Source organism: Nilaparvata lugens, unplaced genomic scaffold (genome assembly GCF_014356525.2).
Source record: "Nilaparvata lugens isolate BPH unplaced genomic scaffold, ASM1435652v1 scaffold7129, whole genome shotgun sequence".
Taxonomy (NCBI): Eukaryota; Metazoa; Arthropoda; class Insecta; order Hemiptera; family Delphacidae; genus Nilaparvata; species Nilaparvata lugens.
This window is the reverse complement of record NW_024092878.1, coordinates 460-14,297: the sequence shown is the minus strand read 5'-3', so window position 1 is coordinate 14,297 and position 13,838 is coordinate 460. Positions and strand designations below refer to the sequence as shown.

General features: G+C 35.6%; 1 protein-coding gene across 1 annotated transcript; it reads left to right on the top strand.

Moving 5' to 3' along the window:
• Positions 1-1,026: 1,026 nt before the first annotated feature.
• On the top strand, positions 1,027-13,187 carry LOC120356566 (the record flags this gene model as incomplete). Its single annotated transcript, XM_039445520.1, is given in 7 exon segments — positions 1,027-1,288; positions 2,699-2,952; positions 8,621-8,631; positions 8,634-8,872; positions 10,429-10,531; positions 11,268-11,500; positions 12,990-13,187. Coding segments are annotated over 7 exon segments (1,300 nt in total), but the record flags the coding sequence as incomplete, so codon positions are not given.
• Positions 13,188-13,838: the final 651 nt, after the last annotated feature.

Below are 13,838 nucleotides of genomic sequence, written 5' to 3'. Positions count from 1 at the left end.
TGAATTGATCACCTGACGCTAGTGTACTCGCGCATCTCAAGTCTACTATTCAAAGATATGAGACAGCTGGTGATAGGTCAATAACGCTGAAACACACGAGGTCTGCTATCTCTTCGTAGTGAATGATTCAATAACAACAGTTGCCACAGTTTGCAAATTAATAATCACATTTTCTCGGATTTCAGCTCATTTTCGATTTTAGGTGGAAATGTTACTGGACATTAATTGCAGAGATTTTCATGCTCAATCTTTTCCACTTGAAATTATTCGTTTAAATTGTATATGAAGGCTGATAATTGAAAATCTAAAATCAAACTTTGCATAGATGGGACGAAGCTCCTGAAATTTTTACAGACATGGACTTGTTGCAGTTGATAGAGCTTATCAATGACTACTCCAGGTATAATTTGATCAAAATCGTTGGAGCCGTTTCGAGAAAATCGCGAAAAACCCTGTTTTTGACAACATTTTCGTCATTTTAGCCGCCATATTGGATTGCATTTGATCGAAATTGTTCTTGTCGGATCCTTATAGTGTAAGGACCTTACGTTCCAAATTTCAAGTCATTCCGTTAACTGGGTGATGAGATATCGTGTACACAGACGCACATACACTCATACACACACACACACCACACACACACACACACACCACACACACACACACACACACACACACACATACAGACCAATACCCAAAAACCACTTTTTCGGACTCATGGGACCTTGAAACGTATAGAAATTTAGAAATTGGGGTACCTTAATTTTTTTCGGAAAGCAATACTTTCCTTACCTATGGTAATAGGGCAAGGAAAGTAAAAAGGGGTCACATCATGCGTGATAGGACCAACTGGCTCTCCATTGTACTCTTTTAAATATTTTTTGAAATAAAAATTGAATTATTATATTTGAATCATGGTTTGAATTCATACTTTTTTCCAGGTTTACTTGCTTTTTGCTATGTATTAAATTTGTAAGCAGATTGAATTAGGAAATGAATTAATTTTTTCTATGCATTTTTTTAAAGATCAGCGCTCGGTTCCAACATGTACACGTACCTGAAGTTCGGCCTACCTCGGGTGTTTCCGCCGAATGGTGTGAGGGGCGGAAGAGACGGCAGCAGCGGCTACGACTCCAGTGATGATGGTGGCGGTGGAGGGGGGAACGGTACTGCAGCCAGACCGCGACCCAGAGCTAGACATGCAAGTCAGCAACATTTGCACGCCCCACCCGGATACTATCTACGCGCCAGGAGTGATCCTGATTTCCGGAACACGCCGTACCATGGGGTGAGTGATGTTAAGAATTGTCTTTGCGGCATGTACATTATCACAGCTATTAAATTATGATCTCAATATGAGCCAAGAAAATTTAAATACCCAAGAAAATTATTTAAAGCAAAAATTTATAACAATGAAGGTGAAGAACTTGGAAATGTATGGAAAAAAACATATTCATGTTATATAAATGTTATGCCGAAAGAAATTATGCTGAAAAAGAAGACTAGAATCAACATTCAGATGCAACAAGCAATGTATTGAAAATAATGTGTCTCAACCCATCTTTTGTTGCTGTACTTCTCATTCTCTTCTTGCTCATCCATCTCCTACGCATTTACACCACTTTTTAAACATTGATAGATACAATATCATTCTCAACTATGAATGATTGGGAAAGGAACAACAGGCTTAAAGCCCAAAATTGTTCCTTCTCCAAATTTGGATAGTAATTGTCCAAAAATATATTATGTTCATCCCTTCATAAGTTTTGTTCAATTTGGAGTCCAACATATATCCCATTATATTAAGCGAGCAATTTCTGTATTCATATATCTGGTTATTTTCATATATGGTTATTTTTATATCTGGTTATTTTTATATCTGGCTATTTTTATATTCATGTTTTACGGATCTCGAAAACGGCTCTAACGATTTTTACGAAATTTGGAACATAGTAGGTTCATGATATAAAGATTCGATTAAACTAGGTCTCATTCTTTGGAAAACTCGCTGAACAACATTAAAAGGATAATCCATCCTTGGAAAACAGATGATAATTTCGTCGTCTCTCGATAACAGAAGATGTGTGTGCCTGAGTGGTAGAGAGACAGAATTATTTTCAGCTGTGTAATCATAATCAATCAGCGGGAAATTTTATGATCGATTTGATCAACTTAATCTGATTTGTTGACAAGACATGATAATCCTCCTAAACTAGAGTATATCATAATTTTCAAAGTTGATCATTATTGACAATTTCAAGTGATCAGTGAGTGTTATTTTGTTATTCAATTTGGTTTGTATATAATCTTAATTATAAATTTATTGTTTTCAAATTTTTGAACAGAAAATTGAACCTGAATTCAAGTGTATGGAACATAACCTACTTTCTGGACTATTTATAGTGTATAAATCAAAATTCGGAAAAAATAGTTTTTGGCTGTGCCTGTTAGTCCTTCCCCAATCATTTTAAAGATATTTTTCGGTTTATCAAAAGTCAATAAATGAATAACGAGCGAAGCTCGGTGCCCCAATATTATAAATTGAATCGCTAGCAATATACCTATATGAAGAACAAACGTTAATCCAATACTGCTATTGTAACGTGGACTTCACAATAGATGAAACATAATAGAACTTTGAAGAAGTCTTCTTTCTTATCTGTTATTAAAGTCACTGTATTTCTGTCATTGTTTGCAGCCAAGCATGCCCCTGAGACAACAGATGGGTGGCCCTGGGGGCGGGGGTGGAATGCCGCCTCCCCCCCACCAGCAGCACCCAGCCGGGGGCCGTGGCAAGAGTGTGAGTGAGGCCAACCTGCTCGCGCCAGAACTGCTGATGAGGCATAACGCAGCGCCATACGAGCACAGGCGCAGTGTACATGATCTGCGGGGCGCGATCGCCTACTCGGAGCTCGGGGGACCACCGCCACATGTATTGGTGCATAATGCTAGGTAGGTGTGAATATATCTACTTATGAAGTATAAATTTGAATTTATATCCACGGATTTTTGAATCAATAGTTTCAATTCTAGCTTGAAATACGTCAGTAATTAGGTCATAAATAAATTAAATGAAATATTAGGTCATAATTATTACGTCATAAATGAAAGTGTACTTCATGCTTTTATATTGTTTTTATTAATTTTGATAAATTAGCCAATACAAGTGAAGTGATTTTACGATAAGTCATTATCAGATGGCTCTTCCATACATCTATGCAGCGCATTAATTACATTACATTAAGTGCATTGTTGCGTAAGTTTGTTTGCTTGGGCCCTTCTTCAATATACACGTAGCAGCTTGATACTGGATCTAGAGTTCTGAACGTGTCATTGGGTTATTGGAAATTGGAAAGTGGATAAATGGGAGAAAAAGAACCTTGGAAAAGGTATTGGAAGATCTAATTAAAAAAGCGCAACATATAAGAATGATTGGATAGTATGAAAGAGCAGACTGAGAAATGGAGAATAGAGAGAGTGAGGATAGAATAAGAAGGAACATAGTGAAAGAGAGTGATTGATTGATTGATTGAGTACTTTATTTATGTAGATTACAATATATATACTGGCTTATACACTTATATACAATAGCTTACAATACTGCAAAATTAAGATGAATTTACAAAATATAAATTAAGAAAATAATTATTGAGCTGTTGAGCTGTATATGATATGGAAGAAAGCAATTTGAATAACTATAGATAAAATAGAATGATAATATTGTTATGCATCTACATAAATTGGCGGAGCTTTGGACATATCAATGTCCATTCTTCGGAAAGAATATTCGAAGTATACTTTCCACTAGCTCTCTACCAAAACGTTATTTTCATTAATTCAACTAAGGATTTATTCAAAAAATGAAAATATTGTAAAAATTTCACTTAATATGAAGATTTAAGAGAAAAGAAACAAAAAAATAATAAAGTAAAATAATTTTATAAGTAAGATCAAATCATTAATTATTAAAATGGAGTAGGCTGAAAGTAGATAGGGTAATCAACTGTCAGTGAGAGAGAGAGAGAGAGAGAGAGAGAGGAGAGAGAGAGAGAGAGAGAGAGAGAGAGAGAGAGAGAGAGAGATTGACAACGAGAATAGGAATAAGGGAAAATGAAGATGGAAATTACTGAGATATTGCAATTATTCAAATGCTAATGAATTGATAATTATTATTAATCGAAAATCCAAAATAAATTATGTATTTACCCCGAAGACTTCTGCTACTGCAAATATTGACAACAGGGTAAACAGCTATATGGAAATTCGATGATTGCTACTATTCAAAAATTATTTGTCAGCCCGAGAATCGAACCCAGTACCGTTTAGTTGCCGGCCAGGAATGCTGATTTGAGTGAATACTGGGTTTGATTCCCGGGCTGACAAATAGTTTTTGAATAGTAGCGCTCATCGAATTTCCATATAGCTGTTTAGCCTGTTGTCAATATTTGCAGTAGCAGAAGTCTTCGGGGTGATTTACAGCATTCAATTTGGAATTTAGTTTAATAATAGTTATTAAAAAATGAAGAGTTGCATGAAGGGGAATAGAAGAAAAGAACGAACATGATGTTTGAGGAGACTACTAGGATAAAAAGAAGAGGATGAATTGAATGCAAATCATAAAGAGAAGAATCGGAAAATAGAAGATAGGAAGATGTATAGAGTAAAGATAGATAAGAAAGAGATGAGATGATTCGGATGGGTTGGAAGATGGAAGATTAGAAGAATAGAAATGAGTGAATATTGATTGATAACGGGATAAAATAAGAATAATGAGCGTTTGAAACAATAAGTAACGATTGAAAATATCGAAAAGAAGATGAAAAGAGAGAAGAAGAGGAGGAGATAGAGTGAGATAGATCTCTTCTAGCATTCTCTAGAAGAGATCAATGCTAGAAAGAGTGAAAAACTATGAATAACAAAGTTAGGTTCAGTATGCGACAACTTCTTCGGCTAATACTAAATAAAGGAAGTTGAAGGTTATTGGGGAATACGATTGGAAGTTGGAACCACACCCTAAACTTGACATTCCAGAATGCCAACTTGGAAAGTTGTTCAACAGGAATGTTCGCATCAAGAGTGGGATGACATCAACAATAACAAACTTATTGAATTATACTGACCACAGTTATTCCACTTATTTCTTTGATTTGTCATTGCAATTATCTAATATTGCGATTAAAATACGGTCCAATCGGAGGAATTCAAGAATGAAATTAAAGAATGTCGGGGATCGATCAAGAAGACTTATATATTATTATCAATGTAAATATTACGATCGCTGGAATCGACTACAATATTTGAATAAACATTGGAAAACTTTTTAGATAATTTCTACAAGACCAATATTATAAATAGAGGGGGAGAAAACTGAATAATTATGTAATGATGGTACTGTATTTGAAAACCTTCCCTTTTCCTCATGACTGACAATGATAAATTGATATATCTTTTTAATAGTGAATATCAGAGATAGGCTTCCCTCTTGCAGAGATAGAATCACAATCATTCGTCCTATCTTTTTCAATATGGTACAGAATAATGCCTATTGGTCTATTGCCAACTACAAATACGGAACAGGAAATATATTAATACAAGTTCGAAGTAGATTTTCGTGTAGAATTTGAATTGGAAATAAAATAGCATAAAATACAGTTCGTTTATTACTTATTATTTGTAAACACGAGTTATGTGTAACCGTCTCTCAAATTGAACAATTTTTGATGAATTTATTATAGATAATGATTCAAAAGACATAGTATTATTAATTGAACGAAACAAGGACATTGATCTACTTGTTTGTCTGTAAGACAATTATTACTAGTAAATCGTCTCACGGATTTTATGAATCATTTATCAGTGACATTATGACCGTGTTACAATAATTGTCATAGCCTCCTCCAAACTCAACAACTTAACTAGATCTCCATTGTAGTGTGCGGTCTGACACTTACTTGTTTGAAAGACAAATCAATTAGGACACCCAAACTTTCTCAGTCAATTACTGTTTTAGATGTTACTCCAATTTACATGATTTATTTAACCTTGTGCCTGAGTTTTTGTAAACGAAAATTGAAGAGCAATTACCACCTCACCTGAGAAAACCTGAATACTAAAAATGAGGCCGGAATAATTCAAGCTCAGCTCTCTAGTGTTGAAGTGTTCGTTGATGTTATAGGATGATAGATCATCTCAGTATTTTTGTGAAAATCTTTGATTGTACTCATATAACTCAATGATTTCTAATGCTCTCCGCAGTTTTTTTCGACTTGTGTACTCATTGTGTGGGGGGAAAGTTCACGTTTCAGTGATATAAAATTTTCTGTGAAAAAAATAGCAAAGTTATAGTTATGGAATCTCAAACACCAAAACAATACCAACGTGAATATTGAATATTACATTTTATTTATTCATTTTATTTGGTTAGCACATTTTCATTGATAGAGAGTATTTTCAGACATTGTATATGCACCCTAGTAATACCCGTGTTAGGATTGAACCCATTGATATCGTTCACATTAAAAAAGTTGGTTCCATTCAAATAAACTCCAAGCTCCTTGAACTTCAACTTGACTCAATCTCATAGAAAGTTTAGATAACGTGTTCTCATCCAACTGAATTACTTATGTACGATATTATCACAGACAAGATAAGTAATATACTTCCTATACTATACTCCCTATACTATATAGTAATATATACTTCCTCAATGGTAATATTTTCCTTGGTCATACTTTGTCGTATTTTTGTTTTTCATCAGAATTTTCAATCGAATAACAATACTTGTCTTATATTTTCTGTTGGCTTTCAATCCAAGTTATTCATAAACTTTGGCTCAACCATCTTTGACACGATTGTGAGAGCTTTATATCCCTGAATGAATGGATAGATAGCTTCTCAGTGGTTCAGAACCCACCTAAAGCTGTAGCTATACTAATATCGCATCATCATATCTCACATTACCCACGCAAAAGCTTAGAACTTATTCACCATACACAATAATAAGTTGGGCGTACACCCTCATAAAAATATTAAATAAATTTCTATGGAACTATTTTGAGGTCCCATCGAGAATAATGATTATTTGAGAAATTAGATAGCACAATAAGAGAATCAAATTGATGGAGATCTATTCTTAACAGGTAGTAGCGCTAGGTGATATCAATTAATAGAAATATTATTATTATATATTATCTTCAATGTTATAACATTAATGTCATTTGCATTTTAAATAAATATAATAAATTACTTACAGATTTGTTGGACATACGACGTAACAAGTTCATATATTTGGATCCGCTTTTTTTCTCAAATGATAATATTTTATTGTGTATTTACTCTATGCAAAATGACGATGAAACAAACAGAAATAAAAAACGTCGAGCATCTAAGCAGCAGAAATCTACTAAAAAGACAAAACGGTTGGTGAAGCTCAAAATTATTATTGTAATAACTGTAACGATTCGAATAGGCACTATTTTGGTTGTAGCATGTGGCGGTTTTTAGAAAATTTTAAATAATTTAACAAATTATGAACAAATTTATTCCTCAATTCAATTTTGCTTTCAGAGAGTACCTCAACTTCCAAGTCTATTCCTAATAGTCTGTTTCGTGAAGCTTATGTGTTATCAATATTGAATATGACTGAATTTGTAACAAAACAAGAACAGGAATATTATCAAGCAAGGTTTATGAACAGTGATCGTTAAGCAATAATTGAAAAACTTCAACTTTCCCTTCCCTCTTTTCGGATTCCTCTCAATCAAGCAATCGAATTTATTCGAATCTTTTCAACTCATTCCATTGCACAGTTTTTTATCCTCAAATGAATCTTTAAATTGAGGACCTAGGCTATTTGAGACCGCGATCGATAAACCATAGAACATGTGTCTCAATAAAATGGGGGATGTTGGCCTTTTTCGAGGGTTTCTGGTCCTTCAAGATGGAAAACGCTTTCAGTTATCTTTTAGAAGGGATATTAGTTTCACTAAGTTTGATGTATTATTCTTCATGAATCAGCAACATAGACTAAATCTTATATTTCAATGAGATTCGCAAGGATAGATATTAAAAAAGGATAACTTTTCATTTCTAAAAACATGGCGGCGGAGCGGCGTTGGAGCTAAAAACCCTCAATCATCTCCAAGCTTGAGAGTTTTGCATATTTTCTTCAATTGAGAATTCTCAATTTAGCTGAACAATAATTGTTTATTATTACTAACAACAATGCCTAGTGGTGATAAATAGTGGAGCACCATGTGCGCCTTAATTTGAATACATGCTTTACATTCAACACTCTCAAGCTTGAAGGTTGAAGCCTTCTCCTCTCCATCATGCTCGCACCCTAGAGACAAAGCAGTCACATCATTGGACATAGCAGAGAGCTCTATCGTTCTCTACTCTCATACTGTTGCCAAATTGTTTTTTGATTATGAGTATGAAGAAAGGGTAAGGAACATAATGAACTTCCAAAAAATATTTAATTATATGTCAATCGGGGAAGATTATTTATTATTTTACAAAGGCGACTTTCTAGAAGTATTGTATTCTTTCTAAAAGATTATTATTTGATCAAGAGAAATTATATCTGTTGACGAATTAATACATTATTTGTTGTTTTCAGACACGGGGGTCGTCAGCTTCCGTGGCAGTGGTGGGAACAGGACACCACCACCCGGCAGTGTTGCCGACCCCACGGCAGCACTCGGTGTTGGATGGCGGAGTGGGGGGTGGTGCCGCCCCCAGCATGCTCAGTGGCATGGCACCCCCCTCCTCACGAGCCCACTCTGCCCTCCGCTCTCATGACGCACCGCCAGGCATGTCCTTCCAGGTGCATCGTGGGGAGGCGTTTAGTGGAGCCTATCCGCATTTGCAGGTTGGTGTAGTCTCGTTACTTCTGGGATGGACCTTGTACAGTAATTATTATCATTATTATATTATTGTTGTGTTAAGCCACAAATTCTGAGCAGTGCTCAAGTGGCATACAACTTGTCATTTTAAGAATGGTGTCACATGAATGTTCTAAAACACTCCTCAATGGTATAAGGACCTGGTAATAGAATAATTGAAATGCCTATCCTTGTACAAACGATCTGTCATGTGAACTATTATCAAAATATATAAATCAAATAAATTGATTTGATTTGTTGGGTCTTGGCCGGGTTGGTCTAGTGGTAAGTAGCGTTACAAACGTCGGTCTGCTAGCACCTCATGGGTGCATGGGATCGACTCCCTTCGATAGCATGGAAGTTTGATCATCTCATCAATTCACCAACGTACTCTCTGATACCCACGCACAAGCAAAATGCTGATGTGGGCATCAGGAGCAATAAAAAAATAAAAATGTCTATCCCCTTTGTAGGTTGTTTGTGGGGGCTTCCGATGAACCTTGAATAATAATGAAATAAATAGAATACCTGTACAAATGTCATGCGTTGTAATGAGGATAATTTTATTATTGGTAACTTATCTGCTCAGAACAAAGCATTGGAACGTACCGTAAGATAATTATCAATTATTAAAGAATTTTCTATTGAGATTATTAGAATACTTGAAAAAGGGAAAGAGACCATCGCTTTTCAAAGCCATACTAGAAGCATTATATACGAGTCATCCACGCCATCAGTACATCAAATATATATGAGATATACTTAGTGCCGGTTGCACAAAAGCCGGTTAAATTTTAACCGTAATTAATTTCACGAGAGCCAATCAGAGAAGGCCTTTCTGATAAGACGGCTTCTCTGATTGGTTCTCGTGGAATTAATCACGGTTAAAATTAACAGGCTTTTGTGCAACCGGCACCAAGTCTACTAATGCCCGGTTGCAGAATCGTCACATAAAGTTAAAAACAGACGGTTAACTCATTCACGAAGCCATAACTCCGCTCCCGTTGCACATAATTATGTCAAAGTGAACTATAGCGCTAAAATCAATTATTAACGAATTTACTATTGAAATCATTAGAATACTTGAAAAAGGGGAAGAGGTCATAGCTAGCTCCCATAAAACTAAAAGCTCTAACCAATTGTTGGTATGTGTTTGAATATTATGAATGTGGTAATAAAGACTGGATCCGGAAGGATAGTAATGGGATTGTAAAGCTACTATCAAACTCACTATGAATGGTCATCTTTGATGTTTTAGTTCTCATTCAGCCTACTATTCCACAAGTGGATTTGCTCCATTTTCGGTTCTCATTATTATGTAAAATCTATTAATTTATCCATATACAAAAATCCACAGTATTAATAATACGGATCCATGTCTAAGGAACAATATTCAGGGATTATCCCAAATTTAAAGAAAATCTACATATCCCATGCACTTACACATATCAAGTTGGACAGTTTTTCAATATATATTCTAAGTACGGTCCTTTATGTTCTATCCATTAATCATATAATTTTGTTTTTTTTTTTATGATGACAGGTTCGAGGTCTAGATGTAGACGGCAAGAACAACGAACCTCTGCTCCAGTCGGTTTCGTTCGAAGCCAAAGCTGGAGAAATCTTAGCAGTCATGGCAACACAAGGTAAGCACAACATCAATGATCAGAAAACAAACGAACACTTGAACAATAGAACAATGAGAACACTTGAAACTTCAAGTGGTATTTATTGAACAAATAGAAATAAGTATACAAGTGGAAATTTAATAAATGGCCTCCATATCACCCCTTACAGCCAACCCGTTCACCACATGGCGCCAATTGACTATGGTAGTAAGTATGCTTTGGCAATTTGCGTGCAATAGAATGGCACAAGTGGCCTTTATTTATTGCAACTGTCATAAAAAATGTGTTTTGGAACTCATAACTGTTGGATAGGTTCCTGCAAGGATCTTATTCTCCTCTTAAAAATTCTCGACATTTCAAAAAAATAGATTTGATTTGACAGTTCTTTACCAACTGCAACGCATCTTTCTAAGGGAGCAGTGCAGCTTCTAAGAACGGCATGAAATTGGTGGTACTGTCTAAAGTTCGGCGCTGGTATAATGACACCAACTTCTATACGTCCATGAAGACATGAAGACAGTCATGCAAAAAATTGCATCAAACTTCATTCTTCGCCATTCCAAAGATTCAATTTTCACCTCGCTGCAAAACTGTTTATAAGGAAGCTGCTCCAAATTTGGCATGAGCCTTTTCAACACCAGACTTACAAATGATATTAAATTCTAAAAGTTTTTCGATTAACTACAATTATCATAATGTTGTATGTACTCTTTTATTACTATAACTTTTTTCTAATTTATGATAATTTTGTCAGTTGACGAAGGTCGTGCCATTCTGGACATCCTGTCGGGTACAAGACGGGCGAGAACCATCCACATAGTGCTGAACGGACAGAGCATCAGTCAGCGAGTGCTGAGGAAGAGGGTGGCCTATGTGAGGAGTGACTGCACCCTGGCGGGGAGTCTTAGTGTGTCGCAGACGCTTGCATTCTATTCAAGACTCAGGAGGCCTCCCAGGGGGCCCACCAAAGTATCTTCCACCGATCAGGTGAGTTAATCAACGAGAGTTAATCATATTCTATACATCAATAATACAAGGTATGACTTAACTGATTGAACAGTTATATTGTCACATTAACTGTGATATAGTGAGGTCCACGTTATAATGACAGTGTTTGATTAGCAATGGTATTGCTATCCTTATCTATCATCCAACAAAGCGGATAGCAATATCTCTTTCTCGCTTTGCTCTGTTGCCAGATCGTCTTTTAACTATGTAGAATTTATAATTAATTAACAAAATATTTCATCTTAATTATGAAAATTCATTATGCAATTATTGAAAAATATAATTTCTCGCTTAATAAAATATATTCTAATTGATTCTTTTAGACGAGAATGAACAGTTAATATTACATCAATAAACCTACATCAGCTACCATCCATAGAAGGCATTGACACGACAGAGGAGGATCGGCAACGTTGTTCTCCTATCTTTCTTCACTGCCATTATAAGGTGGACCTCACTATAGAGTTAAATTTTCGCCAGTGGTCAATTTCTGTTCATTATTCCAACACATTTGATTAGGAATCATGATTTGTACTGGTGTTCATCGTAGTTTTGCCGTTCCCTAGTTGTTCGGTGCGGTGGTAGGCGGGGCTAGAATGCTAATCCAACTGCGCATCCTGACTACTGTATTCCCATTTACTAAATTACGGCATACTGGCTGGTTGAGCCGGATAGCTGAATACAGGTGGATGAACAGATGTTATTGCTATGCATAGTAGCGTTTTGTTGCTGTGGAAGAGGTAAATCGGTCCATCGATCAAGTGATCAGTCTGTAGTTTACAAAAAAATTAGATTGTGTGTGTTGCGGGTCGCATAAGTCAACCTATGTAGGAGCAATGGTCTCAATTAAGTACGCGTATATTTTCAAGGTCATTTTGAGTTTCTCAGTTTTCCAATTACAAAATCACCATTCCTTTGATTTATTGCGATAAACATAACTAAAATTATATTATTGATTGAATAGGAAACATTGATGTTTTCTAGTACAACCACTGGATAGTTTTGGAAACTTCTGTTGCAAACTTTTATTGCTAACCTCTAAACCCGTTTCCTCACTGAACAAATGTTCGACAAACATGTTTGTTGAACAGTTTGGGCAAATTTTATTATGTTTGCTCGTGGCCAGTGTGGACGCGTCACAAACAAAATATTTGTAAGTGGGAAGAACAGGTTTATGTTTTACAGCTGTCAAAATTGAAAATGTTTGGAAAAACCGTAATTTTTGTTTGACAAACAAGATTGTCCAACCGTTTTAAAATATTTGACCCTGACCTCCTCAACAAAAATGTTGGCCGAACATGTATGTCGAACATTTGTTCAGTGTTGACACGGCTTGAATATAAGAATACTATTTTTGGGACTGTAGCCCACTCCAGTCGTAACAAGTACATAGAGTGATTTAGTTGCCTGAACATTATGAAATTGATATGATATTTGATGATTTGTCGACAGATGAATCTGCTAATAGAGGAGTGGGCCTGACTCAGGTGCTGGACACAAAAGTGGCAAGCCTGACCGACTCGGAAGCGCAAGACTGAGCTTGGCCTGCCATCTGGTGCCGACGCCGAAATTCTGCTTCTGGATCGCCCCACGCGGTCCATGGACATTTTTGACACATTCTTCCTCGTCGAGTTTCTACGACAGTGGGCTGGAGGTAGCAGTACAGGTATGTAATTTCATTACTAGTCCATCTCTTGAAAATTTCTAGACCCGGGAATTTCTAGACACAAAAGCTTGTTAAGCAATCAGAGGAAGATTCTTAGATAAGGAGGCTTCTCTAATTAGTTCTCACGTAGTTCAATCACAATTAATTCTTATTTTGTAAGAATAAATAATATTTGACAGGCTTTTTTGCAAACGAGCTCTTCGAAATTGCCTCTCTTTACACGATTTCTTTTGTATTGTATTATTCTTTTTATTCTCCTTTGTGAAAAATTCATTGTCATGATGGCCTCAAGACGTTACAGTGGTTAATCGGATATCACTTTGTCATATAGTATGTACTATTCTTAAGTTTTCTAGTTTTTTCTGAGCCTTTGAGATTTTTGAATATGAGGTGTAATACTTTCTTTAGCTCTATTTGATTTAATTTGTTTATCTCTTCTTACTTGACTAGAATTGAAGAAGAATAAGTAAACTGCAACTCACTGTTAACACACAAGGAATCTTATGTTGGCAGTGCCGAATATAACATTGATTATTATTGTTGTGTAAGTTAATATCAATGTCTATTTGTAGGTAATTTTATATTGCATACTCTAATGATTGCATTGTGCAAGTATTTGTATGTGATTTTTGGCATAAATTCAATTCAATT